The 16,741-nt window shown below is 39.6% G+C and overlaps 1 protein-coding gene across 1 annotated transcript in view; it reads left to right on the plus strand.

Moving 5' to 3' along the window:
- The window catches only part of LOC138206115 (metabotropic glutamate receptor 8-like), a 163,584-nt gene that overhangs the window by 93,104 nt on the left and 53,739 nt on the right, over nt 1–16,741 (plus strand). The window contains exons 4-6 of the mRNA XM_069162617.1: nt 6,903–7,038; nt 8,440–8,594; nt 8,713–8,850. Of these exons, the coding sequence (XP_069018718.1) occupies nt 6,903–7,038; nt 8,440–8,594; nt 8,713–8,850 (429 nt within the window). The remainder of the gene's footprint in view (nt 1–6,902; nt 7,039–8,439; nt 8,595–8,712; nt 8,851–16,741) is intronic.

Consider the following 16,741-nt stretch of genomic DNA (forward strand, 5'->3'; position numbering starts at 1 on the left):
ATTCAAGTGGCTCAGATGTCAAAATTCCAACTAATTGTGATCCAACAGTGCCGTGAACAAGTTTTTATGACTTTCTATTACAGAAATTCATGGTCCCCTGAGGATGGTGAGCTCCTCAATTGGTTATAACTATATATATACATATACTATAACTTCATACAAAGTATGTCAGTACCTACTGGATTGATTGGCACCCATGAATGTTTTTAACAGAGCTGATTAAGCATCACCACTTGGCTGTGCTGACAGTTTTTTTTCAGTGGTCACTTGAAGTTTTGCAAAGAATGAAGAATGAATTATTGTGGCCAAAATAATTAAGGATAATGAAATTATTGCAATATCACAAAATCAAAATAGTAAGCTGTATTAGAAAAATTGTCACATTGTAGCTTTGATGATAATACATTGCGGTATTATTTAGTATTTATATATTTATGTCTTTGTTGAAATGTTCCAAAACTACATTATTAAAAGTACATTTCTACCCATCACTAAAACCTATTTAATTTGGTTGCATAATCCAACCAGAGGGCATGATGGGAAATGCTAATTTGTTTGACTAATGCCATATTTCAAATGTCAATGGACAAATAAAGAAAGCTTTGACTTTTTGTTTCTCCTCTGATGATGCTCTCCCATTTTCACTGCAGCTCCTGGTTGTTGTGGAGTATCTTCCATTACTGTCCCTTCAGGAAATCGTGATCGCAATAATTAACGCAAATTCAAACAAACTGGAACATTTGCGCAAGTTGGAATTTTGTTTAAATTCCCTTCCTTTGCAAAAGGATTTAATCAGCAGAAGCTGTGTATTAACACATGAAGTGCGTGTTTTTGGACAAAACTCACTTTACTAACTCAAATAAATCCTCATTAACAGTCAGTACGGCTCTCCTCCTCACCAAAACAAACTGTGCACCGGAGGAAACACGAACAAACGAAACAAATGGAAGTGGAGGGGTTTGCGGAAGGTTTAGAATAAAATGCTTATTATTAATGGAAGTGATTACATGTTACTGTATGGTACAAAAAAATTATACACACCAAGTTGTAAGAGACTGCACTTTGTTTTTGTGCATACAGTAGGCCTATGTGTTGAATTGACATTAATTAAACAGCATCTAAAGCTCTTATTTAGACGGCCTTATTTGGTCGAGATATATATATATATATATATATATATATATATATATATATATATATATATATATGTTTTGTAAAGCTGTGACTTATGATTTTGTTTTTTTTAACTCTGAGCCCCATGTTTTTCTAAGTTCAATAAATAAATTAAAGAAAAGATTAGAACTAAAATATGTATGTGATGTGCAGCATTAATATTATCACAGCTTCGTGATTGCATAGATTCCTTCATCAGGTAGTGCTTAAAAAAAAAAAAAACAGTTTTCTTTCTCAACAAAAACTAACTTAAAACTCCATAATTTACATCGCAATGTTTGAGAAAATCCACCGCATAATTTGAAAAAAAAAAACCGTCAACAGAATCCTGGAGGTACTGACCATTAGTCAGATCTTCAGCAAGTGGAATGGATCTCCTCGCTCAATTTCTAGTTTTCCTGCTTTTTTCAAATGAACCCAACACCCTTTGATTCTTTAGTTCTTTTGCTTTGTTGAGCCTTTGATTTGTTTGATTGATTATATCGACAGACAATTCCACCTCAATCTAAATGGCGGTAAACTCCGCGATATGATATCTGTGATATATTGTACATAGGCTAACATGCTTCATGCAAACCTACAGAAGTTGAAGTTTGGCACTTTAATAGTGTCCCTAAACATATTTCAAACTGAAGGTGCTGATCCATATGGAACAAATGAGGGGGGTGTTTGAATACTACTACCTGTCATGATAAATTCACTATTGACTCCAATCCTGTGAAGTTCAATTTGTGGTTTTGAAACCAACCAGATGTCAAGAAACCGTTTCGTTAAAATGCGTAGAAAAATAAAATTCACATTAAGATGTAAGACGAAACTGCTGCCATCACACTGCCAGTGGCTTGACCTTCGTAGATTTAACTACATTATCCCATACCCTCACAATGAAGAGAGGCTGCCCAGGAGAGGCAGCAGCTCCAGTCTGATGCTCTGTGTAATGCAGGAATGGGTTCAGAGTGGAATCAATTTTACTCTGAAAGTATGTGAACGAAGCCGTGTCTTGGGGGAGTGACAGTAGATGGCCTCTCAGCTCATTGTAGATGGTGTGATAATAACGGCAGCGGGGTCTTAAATGTTTTATCTCCATCTTTCTCCCATCAGCCCTTGAGATCAGACTTAACAGGCGAGATCTGAACTCACACTACTCCTCTTTCTTCAACGGGATAACACTTCAGCTGCATGCTATTTGTGAAATATAATATAGTATTTTTTATACCAGTGTTGCTTCAACAGTAAAGTCATGTTCACACTATTTTATGCATGTCTGTTATTTGCTCTAAATTATCATGGAAAAGAGCTGTAAGTTAGTCAGTTACAGCTAATTTTAGGAAATAACCCTTGAAATGATTACTCCATTCAACATCCAGTCAAAATTTATTTGTAATTTCTCTTCCATTTATGTTTAACTTGGTGCTTGTCTGCAGACATATTTCACACTATTGCATGTGCAGCTGTGTGTAGCATGTGCTGTATCCTGAATAAAAGTATCTGTACTCAACTGAGCTGGAATTAATCAGGTGAGAGTTTAGCAACTACATATTGTCTATGAGTTTTATTGTCAGTTCAATATTACATAGCTCTGTCTTGCAAATGTTTCTGGACAGACAAAAACCTGAATTGATGAGCATCAACATTTATTTCTTACATTTATTCTGCCCAGCTCTTACTGTCCACATTTTTCTGCTTATATTTTTACTAATGCTGTCAACATGGCTCAAGGGTTGGCCCAGTCAGTCTTCCCTCCTACCACTTTGGTTCAGACTGAAATATCCCAACAATCACACAAATGATTGCCACAAAATTGTATTCAGAATTTGTTCATATTGTGGTGTTCCCCAACTTTTTCTCTAACGCATCCCGCAGGGTTGATATGTTCGGCTTTAAATGAAATACCTCAACAACTAATGAATGGAGTGGAAGGGATTTTAGTACAGACATTATTTGTGTGCAGAGGATGAACCCTAATGATATTAGAATACATTTCCTCTGGCACCACCAGCAGATCATATGTTTCACTTTTTCAGTAAGCTATTTCAAAAACATGGATTATAGTGAAGTTTGGTTCCCAGAGGATGTATCCTGCATTTCGCTCTGCAATAAAGTCAACGTATGTGGTTTTCAGTGAAAAAACTCATTCACTATTACATTCAATTTGGTAAGCACATTCATGTTCCATTCAGGAAAAAGTAATGAATTTAGTGACATTAGGTGTCATCATCAGGTGAAATTTCAGTGAATTAAATAATTTGGAAAACACCTTATGGACTATTTAGTGATTCCTTTATCTTGCTTGGAAACAATTCGGTTTTTAAGCCTTTGCTGCAGTAATGTTTACTGCGGGAGTTTGGAATCCCTGGACGGAGCCTGCGGCAGGCGGTAAGGGAGATGGCAGAAGCAGCTGAGCAAGGTTATCTCTGGATTTGGCGGAGCAGGAAAGTTACCTTGTGTACAGAAAGTATGAATTTGTGGCTTTGAGCAAAGATACTGCTGCCAAAGTATGTAGCCAAAGTAAGTTATACTAGACTAGATGTGAAGCAGCTGAAGCAGAGGTGGTGGGTGTGGGAATAGACAGACGTAGTTCTGGGACATCAGGACTCGGTTGAGCCTTCCTGAGATGTCGTGGGCCTCGATGACACACCGGTGAAGGAAGGTGCCTACTTGATAAACCCAGTAAGATAGTGCACACTCTCACCTTGTTGGTAAAGGCTTCATACTAGGTAGTGTCTGTGGGAAATGTGTGTAATCGTAATAATTAGTGTTAGCGGTTAGAGTTTGTGAGACATTTGGTAGGTGAAGAGAGGTAGTGAAACTGAGTCAGTCAACCATTGTTAGTCCGCAGTAACACGGCACTTGTTGTGTACATTAAAACTATCTTTGCTGCAGTACATTCCTGTTCTTCTTCCTTTAAGATACCTCTGAGACAGCTTTGAGGTTTAAATAATTGAGGTCAGACCAACTGGACGTTTTTTTTTTTTTTTGTCGTTAATCTTGTTTCTTTTCCCGTTGAGATTTTCTGCGACGAATAGCCAGTGAATCGCTCCTTTGTGGCTAAACTTTAAGAAAGAAAGCAAATAAATCTAGGACTTACATTCTGTGGTTTGGTACTCTCTGCAGCCTCTACTGTACTTTGCTTCACTTTCTGTCAGAGGCATAAAGTTCTAAAACTCCACCACTGCCCTAGTTCATCTGTCCCAGAGGCAATGCTGCAGGAGCAATATCACAAACTTCAATAGTGTTTTTTTTAGGAGAGGTGCCTTTTGCGAGAACAAATGTGAGAGTTAAATGATGTGATGAGGAGAGGGACAAACATCCATGAAACCAGGAGGGAAATCAGCTTCTTGCAGCAGCAGAGAAAAGGACCCAGTGCAATTAGTCATAACAGATAAAACTGTCATAAAAGATGAATATAATGTGATCAAGCTATAGTGTTGTCATCACCTCAAAACCTCTTGTCTTCTTTTATGCCAACTTTCTAAGAAGCAGAATAATCAAGCCTGCTTTTAAATGTCATTGACAATGAAGCAAACCTTCTTTGTTTAGTTGTTGAAGGCTAGCTGCAAGCTAGTGGACCTGAGACTCCTTCGCAGGTCAATACTGGACCTTCAAGCTCAACTTAATTCTATGAGCTTCAAACTGCTCTAAAAAATATAAAGTCATACAACCTTGCAGCTCTTTTCAATCATAGAAATGTCAGGACCTTTACAATTATTTCAAACAGGAACAAGCTACATTTTACATTTAAGACTGATGAGAAATGTCAGTAGTCTTGTTCGGCTTTTGCTTGTTAACAAAAATATTGCAAGTAAAGATTTTTGCACGGGCTAAAACGTCATCACAGGCCATCTTGAAGAGGATGTGGAATATGAAAAGCACCTGATTTCATGGTAATCCTTCCATCCAGACATCTCACTAAAAAACACAAACATGAATCTCATTGTGGTATCAAAGAGTTTCCCCTCTTTATTCTCATGTAACCATCAAAGTCATCGTCCTCCTCCACAATCATGCCTTCGTCCTCTCTTTTTTTCACATTTCTCATCATCCCTCATTTGCCCTTCCCCACTTTTTCTTCCTCATCTTCAATTTCCTCATCATCTGCCAGCAGCCTGACAAAGCAGAATAAAGCAGGTCAAGTTAAGAGCATAAAATAATTGTTGCTACATAAATGGATGAAGGCATTTTAACCTGGTAATGCGGAATCCTGCAGGTTCAGTATCGTCAGTGAGATATTTGTGGTTATCTGACAGTGTTTGATGTCTTGAAGTATTAATGAACCCTCTGACCTGTTTTATTGACAGGATATAAAAGTTTAATGGTCCCCATAGCGACATGTCAGAGCAGAAGAGTAAAATAAGAACCAGACAAACGGTAAAGATGATTAAAACATTACAGCAGAGACATAATGAAGCACACAGAGAAAATAAAACCCGTCTACACCTAAATGGAAGGGAAGATGAGCATTTCATGAACAGATTGACAGATACGTATAGTATAGTAGTATATATCTTTGCTCCCAGACTTTCAAACTGCTGAAAAAACATTAGACACATGAGGTTGTTAATGGTATTTTGTATTTGCAAACCACAGTATGTTTGTTGGAGATTTGTGGGGCATTGGTAAAACAGGGTTTGTTTGTTCGATTTTGTTTAACCCGGTATCATGGCAAGACATGAAATGGACACTACAGAAGATGTGTAGCAGCCACGCTTTGGCCTGTCTAGAAGCGTGAAAGTTCCATGTTTTCCTGTAGTGGATGAAAATGACACATACTGCATGCTTTGAGCCATGTGATTTACAGGGAAATGAAAGTGATAGCTGAAACACGTGTTGGGGTTAACTACATGAGCACGGTGGGGGATAAAATATTCCATGTGTTTTCTGGTGGTTAACTCGTTGTTCTGGACATGATTTTGTATTTTGCAGAATTATTTTCTGATCATTGACCTGGACATTCAAATAAGCCTTACTAATTGTCCATAACTCTACTGAGAAGTCAGAGACAAACCACAGTTGGCGAATCGTTTCCAATGGCCAATGGAGGATTTTGAAACTATCGGAGCCGCCTTTGACCATTGATCACCATTTGTGCTGAAACTCTACCACTGCTGAAACTACCTCTTTTAAAGAAAAAGCACTTACCAGACACTGTCCAGGGTCCCGAAAACAGATATACTGTATACATGTTTAATATTTTTCTGATAGCAAATAAGTAGCTCTCATGAGAAAATGGATGACAACAGAAATTCCCACTGAAGACTTGAACAAGAAAAGTTTGAAAGCTGTTGAAAATCTTGGATTGATCATGCATCCTCATTTAGAACAGATTTTATGTGATCCAAAAAGGTTCTTTTAGCTACTCTTCTGTTTAATGTTCATATTTTCATTTTTTGTTCTTATAATTTCTTTACTATTTGTTTAATATGTATTTTTTACTGTGTGCTTTTAAGTTATTTAAACTTTTTTTTTTTTTTTTCACCCCTGTTAAAATGGGAACATTACGTTAAGATGTTTTACAAGACATGTTTCAGTTTTGTTCCAAATAAAAAACTTTGTTTTGTTTTAAATAAAGTGTTGGACTTCAACTTCATTACATTGGCTATCGACACTGATCGCTGATTGGTCAGCCCTTCAGAGTGACCGAGCAAACGTTAATGAGAACAGAGTTTCCGATCACAGCGAAGAAAACTAAAGCTTCTCTCTCTCTCTCTCTCTCTCTCTCTCTCTCTCAGGTGGAGTGTGTATCGCTCAGTCTTTGAAGATTCCTCGCGAGCCAAGACCAGGAGAGTTCGACAAGATCATCCTCCGTCTAGTGGAGACGCCCAACGCCCGCGCTGTCATCATGTTCGCCAACGAGGACGACATCCGGTGAAAACATTTTTTTACCTGCACACATACAATATTTTGTGGGGAAATCCCCGATTAGTTTTCAGTTGAGGGGGATACTCCTGGAGCAGTTGGAGAGCTTAAGGAGTTACATGGTTAATATTATTATCATGATATTATGGCTGAGTCTGTAGAAAATTTAAAATAACTACAACCAAAAAAACTAAAGTAGGCCTATTGTGTTTAAAGCTTTTCCAGAGAATAAACTTCAAAGTCTAAAGATACATGTGTAAAACTGTAAAAAAGCTCCTCCAAGTTAGGAGACGTTCAACGGACAACTATGACCTGCAAAAGTTGGATCATGTGTCTGACGACAGAGGCAGCCAAGCATCGGTGCTTCTTCCGTTTTGTTTTTTTACCAGCTGTCCTGTTGACACTTATTATCTCTTGAGTTTAATGAGTAATAGATCTGCCTGGCACCCAATACAATATCTACATCTGCTAAGCACACTGACGTGGATATTAATAATATTTCTGTGATAGTGCACAAAATACAAACTGATAATAATTTGCTGATTTTTTTTTTTCTGAAGGACAGTTCCAGCTTCTCCCCAGTTCATGTGAAATATAGTCTCCAAATATGGAATGGGACACACGCGCACACACTTACTGTGTGATTCAGTTCATACTTTCTTTATCTGAATGTTCTCAGTATATTTAATCAGTTCATCCACCAACTGTTCAGAGCAGATTAAGATAACAAGTTTCCAATTATGTGACTGAACTGAGAGCTTCTCTCTCTCTCTCTCTCTCTCTCTCACACACACACACACACACACACACACACACACACACACACAGATTCACTCCCCCAGTGTGACAGCTGATGTTAATCTACAGCTCTGAATCACAGACACACACACACACACACACACACACACACACACACACACACACACACACACACACAGACAGAAAACGTTACTCATCCTGAGACCTCACAGAGACAAGAGGAGACACATGAGACAGTGAAGGACCAGACCAATCACCCCTCATGTCTCAAATGTGAATATATACGAGAAAAACCGGCTATCTCGGCACATATTTGATAATTTGACATGAAAGTTGGTACAGTCTCCCTCAGGGTGAATTGTCACTTTGCTGATACTTTCATTTAGCACCATCATCGGGTCAAAAATTGTATCTGTTTATGAATAGATATATGCAAAACTTGCAATATTCCCATTAGGGTCAGTTACACTTTGTGTTTAGCGTGGTGAACATGAACAAAATCATTATATACACTTAACTTCAATATGTTACTATGGTATAGTAGAAGCCTTGTCTTGTTCCATCAGAAAATGTTCTGCAGTTTATATCAAGGGGGAAATTAAAGCCGACTCTCTATTTTCATGTCTCATTTGTCACTTGTGATGCTAAAAGGCGAATCCTGGATGCAGCCAAACGCAACAACCTGACGGGTCACTTCCTGTGGGTGGGCTCTGACAGCTGGGGCTCCAAGATCTCCCCGGTGGTCCAGCAGGAGCGGGTGGCCGAGGGCGCTGTCACCATCCTCCCCAAGAGGGCGTCTGTGGATGGTGAGGCGGGAAAACGTAGCGCTGAGCAGCAGGCCGTGGAGCAAACCTGACACGCATTTTTGAAGACATTCAGAAAGGAGATCATGATTGTAGTGACATTTTTCCTTCTTTTTGGCAGCATTCGACCGTTACTTCAAGAGCCGCTCTCTGTCAAACAACCGCAGGAACGTCTGGTTTGCTGAGTTCTGGGAGGAAAACTTCGTCTGTAAGCTGGGGATGCACGGCAAGAGGCCCGGCAGCCCCAAGAAATGTACAGGTAGGACACAGGTTTGTCTGTCTGTCTGTCTGTCTCTCTCTTTCTTTCTTTCTCTGTCTTCCATCTCTACCTCCTTGTTTCCTTCGATCTCCCGCTTTGCTTCCCTCCACTATCACCTCCTTCCCTTCTCTTAACTTCTTCTCTGTCTTTTCCTTTCCTTTTCTAAATTCTCCTTTCCCTTTTTCTCTCTTTATTTTCTTCATTCTCTGTTTCCCATGCTTCTTCATGTCTTTCATCCATCTTTTGCTTCCTTGTTTCCTTCTTTCCATTCTTCTTTTTTTGTCTTTTGCCCGCAACACTTCTCCTGCCTGTGTTTTTTCTCCTTGCTTCCTCCTCTATCGCCTCCTTACCTTCTTGACTTGATTATTTAACCTTTTCTACAGTACGTTTTTCTTTCCTCTTTTGCTTCACTACATGCTCCTTAAGGTCCCTGCATTTCCCTTTCTTTCTCTAACTAATTATTTCATTCTTTACCTCCTTCTGTTCTTCTCTACCTCATTCTTCCCTTCTCTAATTCATCATTTCCCTCCCTGCCTCCTTTTCAGCCTATCGTAATGTTATTTTTCCCCCTCTGTGATTCAGATGTGGGTCGAACATGGAGGCTCAGTATCTTTGACCCTTAAAGCCTTTTGAGGCTGATTTGTGATTTTGGGCTGAATTGACTTGACTTTACTGAGAAGAAAACATTTACTTTTTCTCTGTATAATTGTCTCCGACCCTTCAAAAACTCTCCCTTCTGCATCACATGCACACACAGCTCCTTTAATCTTTTCCCTGAAGCACCGACCGGAAATCACATCATGGAACTCTAATACGTCCCCCTGCAGAAGAGCAGAGTGAAAACTCTGCTCTTCCCCTGCAGTCAAAAACCTCCCAAACTACGAAAGCGTGATTAGGTTAAATTCTATGTTGCTGACTCAGCTTTTCTCAGGCAGCTCAGGGTGATTTCTAGGGGCAGATACAAGAAGTAAAACATGTTTTTTTTTTTCTTTGCTGTAGCTGTTGCAGTGTGAGGAGCTTCTGTTAGTGCCACTCTTAGTTTTACAAAATGCTCTCAGTTTCTTCACTTCTTTGAGTAAAAGTACCACAATGTAAGAATCTTTATTTACAAGTAAAACAAAATTTTACTTAGGTGCAAAGGTATTATTATTAATTGTACTTAACGTATGAAAAATACTTGTTCGGCAGAATTATTGGAACATTATTAAATGCTGAGGAGTCCATTGAGGGTGCAGCATGTTGAGGTGGAGTTCATTTTAACTAATTCACATACTTTTGTTAGCTTAATCCTTAATAAAAATGTCCCTCATGTAAAGTAATTTTATGGGTTAAGTCAGTCTTTTGCTTTAGAGGAAATAGAATGGTGTGATAAGTACTATATTTTCCATTGAAATGTAGAGAATTATACATAAAAAGTGACATGAAGCTTCCACTATAGTAGAAAATCACCAACATTCTGTGTTTCCCCGATGTCGTTCTATGAGTAGGCGGGGCAGGAGGTCCCAAGACAATGGTAGGAGAAACAGTAAAATTATACTTAAATAGTGATACCAAAATCTAAAATAAATACATTACAGATGAAAGTTTTGCATTCAAATTCCTTCATTATATATAGTATTAGATTATATTACAGTATGTTATCTTTACTGTTGTAGCTGGTCCAGATAGAGCTACTTTTAAATACTGTACACACAGACAGTTTTGTCCAGTGGTTCCCAACGTTGGGGTTGTAGCCCTCCAAAGGGTCACAAGATAAATCCCAGTGATCAGGAGTTGATCAAAGGAACAGTAAAAAAAAGTCCTGGAACAGACATGTGAAACAATATGCAGTGCTAATTTATTATAATATTAATAATACTATTACTGATCAAAAATAGACCTCTAATTACATTTTTAACAAGTTATGTGTTTGCTCGGTGTCTCCATCCGTCCCATGCTTGTGAACGCGATATGTCAAGAATTCCTTGAGGGAACTTCTTCAAATTTGTCACAAACATTCCCTTGGTCCTAAGGATGAACTGGTTCGAATTTGGGGGATCAAAGGTCAAAGCCACAGTGACATCACACCATCAATTCTCGTGAACTTGATATTTTAGGAACGCTTTGAGGTAATTTCTTCAAATGTCGCTCAAACATTTACTCGGATTCAAGGACAAACTGAATAGACTTTGATGGCCAAAGGTGAAGGTCACTGTTACCTCGCAACTGTCCCATTTTTGTTAACACGATGCCTCAGAAACAGGAGGGGGAGATGGGGATCGTATTTAACATTCAGAGCCTGATTTACTAAAAGTCTGCCTGTGTAAAATCTGGTGCAAACTCCACACCACCCACAACAATATGTCCAAGCTGATCTACCAACCACGTGCAGTGGGGATCGCATCTTTCAAATGTGCAATTTAACACACGTTGTCCATTTTGCGTGTTTGCCTGCATGCATATGTAATATTGCGCGTTTCCACCTGAAGGTGCAAAATACTGGGAGGGAACATGCAAACAGAACAATTTAGCACCCGCAACAATATTTACTAACCCTGAAAGTAGAAATAGGAGAAGTGATTGTTGTGTGTTTTAGTACGACTGAAAGGTATTAATCAGGAGCGCAAATCTGGAGAGACGGCTGCTCTTATTGTGGTGAGAAGGAGACGCAGAGAAACTAAAGAATACGAAGAGAATGTGGTTTTACACCCGTGGAAACATTTTTGAGATGTCAGAGGGAAAAATGATTCAGACATATTGTTTGTCCAGCGAAGACATTTCGGAGTTATTGAACGAACTGAATGATGATTGACAGCCAACAAGATGGAGGAGCCACGAAATACGAGCAATGTCAAAACTTCTTACGACTCAGCATCGTCCTGCCTCTGGGTCGTTCCAGCGTATCGCTGCTTGGATCTCCCACCCAGTCCCGTTAGTCAGGTGAGCTGTAACAGGTCCTGAATGTGTCCCGCAGAATTCACAGGTAGCTTCATCAGGTTCCCGAGGCACTGAATGAAAAGTCACCTGCTCATCACAGAGATCTGGACCTGCCGATCGGTGTTTGTCAGAGGATCTCATCCACCATCCCTCCTGTTTTATTGCCGACGTTTTATTATTAAGCCTTCTTTTTGCCTTTTTGTTTTTCCCACAGTATTTGTCTTTCTTGCTGATAATCTCCTATATAGTGTTTTGTCCTTGTTATATTTATATTTCATAATTTTAATGGGATCAGATTTCCTTTTCCTTTTGCGGTCGCTCTGTTTTCCTTTGCTGGAATCCCATTAACGCACGCAAACCCCTCATTTAAATAAAGCATTTTGCACCTGATTTCAATGTCGCAATTACTCTTAGGAATTCAGCCGCGAAGCGGGTGAAAAACAACTGTGCGAACTTTTGGAAGGAACATGCAATTTAGTGCCCGTTATTTGAGATCTTAGTAAATCAGGCCCTTCGTCGGATACTGAATTGGTGACACTAGTTTTGAGTGTTAAACTTGACAATGTGCTGATTGTATAGATATTTTGCGCTGTTGGCTTGAAGATTTGTGTGAAGCGTTTAAGATTTAGAATTTCTTCTCCATATTTTGAGCATTGCTTGCTGTTGAGTTCTATCAGACATAGCTTTATTGGCCAAGCATGTGAACACATAAGGATTCCTTTAACATGTGAACCTCAATCACATTTGAAGTGATGATAATAATTATGCGGCTGTCGATTTGGCACCGGCACAATTTGTTTCCTTTGCTTCCTTCCATCTTTTCACTCGATTTCTTGTTCTTTTCTATGAGTGGGAACAACAGGAGCTGCTGATAGATTCATATGTCAGCCACACCAGTCTGATCTGATGTCTGCTTTTTATTTCGAAGGAAAGAACCATCGGACTGTGACAGCGTGATAGGACAACCCTGTGCAGCTCTTGGTAGGAGTTAAGCTGTGTGATAGGTCATAAGCGAGGCTGCTGACATTTTTCCATGCTCAGGATGGTTTTGCGTTTGTCGGACTACATGCTGTGTACAATAATTTGGTTACAAAAACAAACCGCAACTCTTCCAGCAGCATTGCAGATGAATTATTTTTGACAATGAGGGAGGAACAGCCGACAAACACAAACTTGGCGAATCAGCACTTTGTTACTTTGTTCAACAGAAAGTTTCAGTGGCTGTGAAAAACAAGTTTATGAGAATTATTGCAGTCATGGAGACAACACAAAACAGAATGATGAAAACATGACACTTTAAGCCTTTAGAGAAATTTTGTGTCAACCTCAACTTATAGTTCAACCTTGGAAATGATCAAACCTGCAGCGGCACTCTTCCATTAAAACCTCTACATGAGCGAAAACACATTGTTTCCAGTTAGTTCATTTACTGTAGCGAGTTCACAGCACACAGCATAAAAGCCTGATGAAAGCACCTGCTCCCTGCTCATCCTCTTTGATGTTTCTGCCTCTTCACCATTGATCTAATCATCACCTGCAGACTGCTTCAATAAATCCGTTATCTCAGCACACAAAGATTTTGTTTCTGTTTTTTTGGGGCATCTTCTCTGCACTGCCAGCCGCCGGTTTTCTCTTCTCTCTCTTTGTGTTTTGGGAATCAGTGCTGGATAAATTGTGATGGCATCTGCTGCCAGCTATTACAGATTGCCCCAGCCATGTTGTTGAAGCTAAGATGACATATTGAATATCTGTATATAGGCTATATAATGCCTGGGTGGGGAAGAAAAACGTCCCTTACAAGACAGGCGCACCGGAAAAAGTCATGAACTTCCCCTGTGGCCAGTTTAGCCTGACCTACATTCACGAGGAACTCAAAATAATAAGGGATTATATTTTCCTGTGACCACTGAATGATGATGGGAGCAAAAATCCCCAGAACCTGAGAGGGGAAGCCATTTAATCCCAGCTGTCCAGCGTCTCTTCCATGTTGGAGGGTTAACAGGGTCTGTTGTCTCTTCGGGTCGTTCCAACACTCGGCCTCCATTTGTATTCATGAGCTGGATTTGTGACCACTGCTGACTGCCAATTAAAATGCTGAATAATCATTTTGGAGCCAAACCTCTCAAGCCCGTGACACAAAGAGCCTTTGGCACCCTTTTGGTTGGTAATTAACCCTGCATTCATTCTATCATGCTAAATGTAAGAATGAATATGAACAAGTGTTTTTTTAAGAAGCAGGAGATTATTCAACAGTATCTAATGAGAGCTTTGAGTTAAGATACTTTCAGATGGAACAGATACATCTGATTTCCATAGAAAAGCTAGCATTTACAAAGCAAGCCAAAAAGAACCAAAACAAGAACTCAGAAAAATGAAAGAACAGCAATTGAGTTGGATCGGTCTGTGCTTTGGTTGGTGAAGTTTCACCATCTATTCTTCTGTTGTCATATTCTTATGAAACATTGGATATGTCAGTGAGCCACAACTGACACAGTCCACATTTAGTGTGTCACCTTTGCAGTAGCTAAATATTCTGATTTTCAAAGCGTAAAGGCAGCCTGCAAGGTGGCTTTGAATATTGGATTAGTAAAGGGGCAGGTTCACCTCTGTGGTCCAAACTGACATGAACCAGTCCTCCCAGTCCTGCAGCCCAGACTGTAGCACAGCAGGGATGCCAACACAGAGAACTTGAGCAAAAAAACGCTGAGCAAATGTTGAAGCAGGTTAAATTTTTGTCGGATCGTAGACAACATAATCCAGCCAATCACATATGCAAATAAGCATTCCTGATAAATTCATTTGGAAGGGGAATAAAGTCATTTTTATTCTTACCACATGATCATTGTGATGACAAATAGAATGAATGCTCAGTGTTATGAAAGTTATATTTTGAAGTTTAAAGTCAATAATGTGTTACTCAAAGTGGACTTCCTGGATCACATTCCATGTCTCTTTAATACCCCACCCTCACCCACCTCACCAGCAAACCTTGTGGTGTTTTCATGCAGAACTGTTTTCAGCCAAAAGGGCAGCTTCATTTCTTTGTGGTCATTAGCAGGAAAAAACAAAATGAGAGCAAAGGCACAACGGGTTGAAATCAAATAGAATTCCAATGTAAAATCAATGTGTTCTTCACACCTGTTGTCTTCTTCACTGCTTCGCTGCTGACAGATGACTTCACAATAATTGACGTAAGGCATCAATAATGTTTGCATTCATAGTGTATAAACTCAAAAGACTTCCTCAGATTACAGTTTTTAAATGGTTTTAAAGTCCTGATTACCCATCATCCCTCTATCGTCTGTCAACAGAAACCTGTAGTTTACAACAGGTCCTAAATAGACCAGTGACATTGAGTTGGGGTTTTTTAGTACAAGGCTCAGTCTGTTGCAATAATTAGTCGCATATTTATTTTCAAGAAACTGGAAATTATATTAATATACAGTGGCTTGCATCAAAATATGCTTTGTACCTAATGTACCACTTTTATTAAACTAATATAAACTGCTGATTAATTAAAAATGGGTTGACTGCTGAAAGACAAGACTCTCTTCTCCCTGTCTGTAAGATTATCCATGATACAGGTTCAAAATGATAAAATGATTGACAATGACAAACAAAAACGTTTTGATGGGTGATGGAACGTGTTTATAAATCAGACCTACAGTTACCAAAGATCCAATCATTTGGCAGAACATATATAAAATCTAAACTTGTTGATTTTGACACTGAGTTAAAAATGTTGTATATAAAACTGCTGCAATGAGAGCAGTACAATCAGATGCAGACTCCAGTTCTTTGTAAGACAGAGGTGTGTTTTTTCCTGATACTAGACGTCTGCAAGGAATGGTCTTGTGTGTCCTCGCTCAGACGCCTCGTTCCTCAAACTAGAAAGAAGACGCATCAAGATTAAAGACGGGTAGGATTTTTTTGGATCAAGCAAGAAATGATCAAATAGTGGAATTGGGTAAACCTGTGGACTTTACGAGACATTTGAAGGTGTACAGTGGGATCTGGCAGCAGGATGTCAGCAGCAGATCCTTTAAGTCCTGTAAAATGGGAGTTTGAGCCTGTATACTTTAGATTTGTTTCGGCACTCAACCAACGTCCTGTTAGCAGTTTGTGGATCCCTGTTTATACCGCTGACCAGGAGCACCAGAGAAGATGTTGCCGTCCTGTTGTCTTGTCTACAATGTTAATTAACCAAGACCCTGACCATGGTAATCAATGTTATTCTTAAATATTTCTGGGTGAGTGTATCTTTTTCTTGAAGTTTGGATTCCTAGCTGCTTTCTGTGTACACACAATGAGAAAAAGCCAAGTTGCCATGCAGATATCATGCAAGGCAGATGAAGGACAGTTTCAAAGGTGGTGAACAATCCCAAAAAATGATTGCGTAAAAAAAAAGCAAGATGAAAGTGGATTCCACAGGGGTAAATTGAAAGCTGCTGAGCCTGATCTGAAAGGAATTTTTGTTCTCCTCTCGAGTAATGTTCATCTCTCTGCTGAGTCTTTACCTGCTGACTGAAGAGTCCCCCGCAGCAGCATGTAATCCTGCCTGATTCAGGAGGACTTCCTCTTTGGAACAGTTGGCCACTGAGGGCCAAATCCTTTACAAACATGGCGGACACACGAAACAGGATTTGGGGAAGGTGTAGGGTAAATACAGGCGCAAGCGTCGGCCTCCCTCCAGCTGCAGACAAAAGTGAAACAGCAGAAGAACAGCGTCAGCACTCTGAGAAAAGCTGCAGTGTCCCAGCTGAAGCAGCTGATAATGCTGTGAGTCTTTACCTGAGCTTTGATCAGGCTGCTGCTGTCAGGACGCAGATCTCAAGTGATTGTGTCAGAAGCTCCAGATTGAGTTTTGGAGCAGAGTCATCACACAAACAGACAAAGAGCTGAGTCAGCAGGTCGGCATTGTGTTTGTGTGTTTGTGCGCGTGCGTGTGTGTGCGTGTGTGTGTGTGTGTGTGTGT

This window comes from Embiotoca jacksoni, unplaced genomic scaffold (assembly GCF_022577435.1).
Source record: "Embiotoca jacksoni isolate LCO1_2020_lvr unplaced genomic scaffold, fEmbJac1.0.p SCAF_3, whole genome shotgun sequence".
Lineage (NCBI taxonomy): Eukaryota > Metazoa > Chordata > Actinopteri > Embiotocidae > Embiotoca > Embiotoca jacksoni.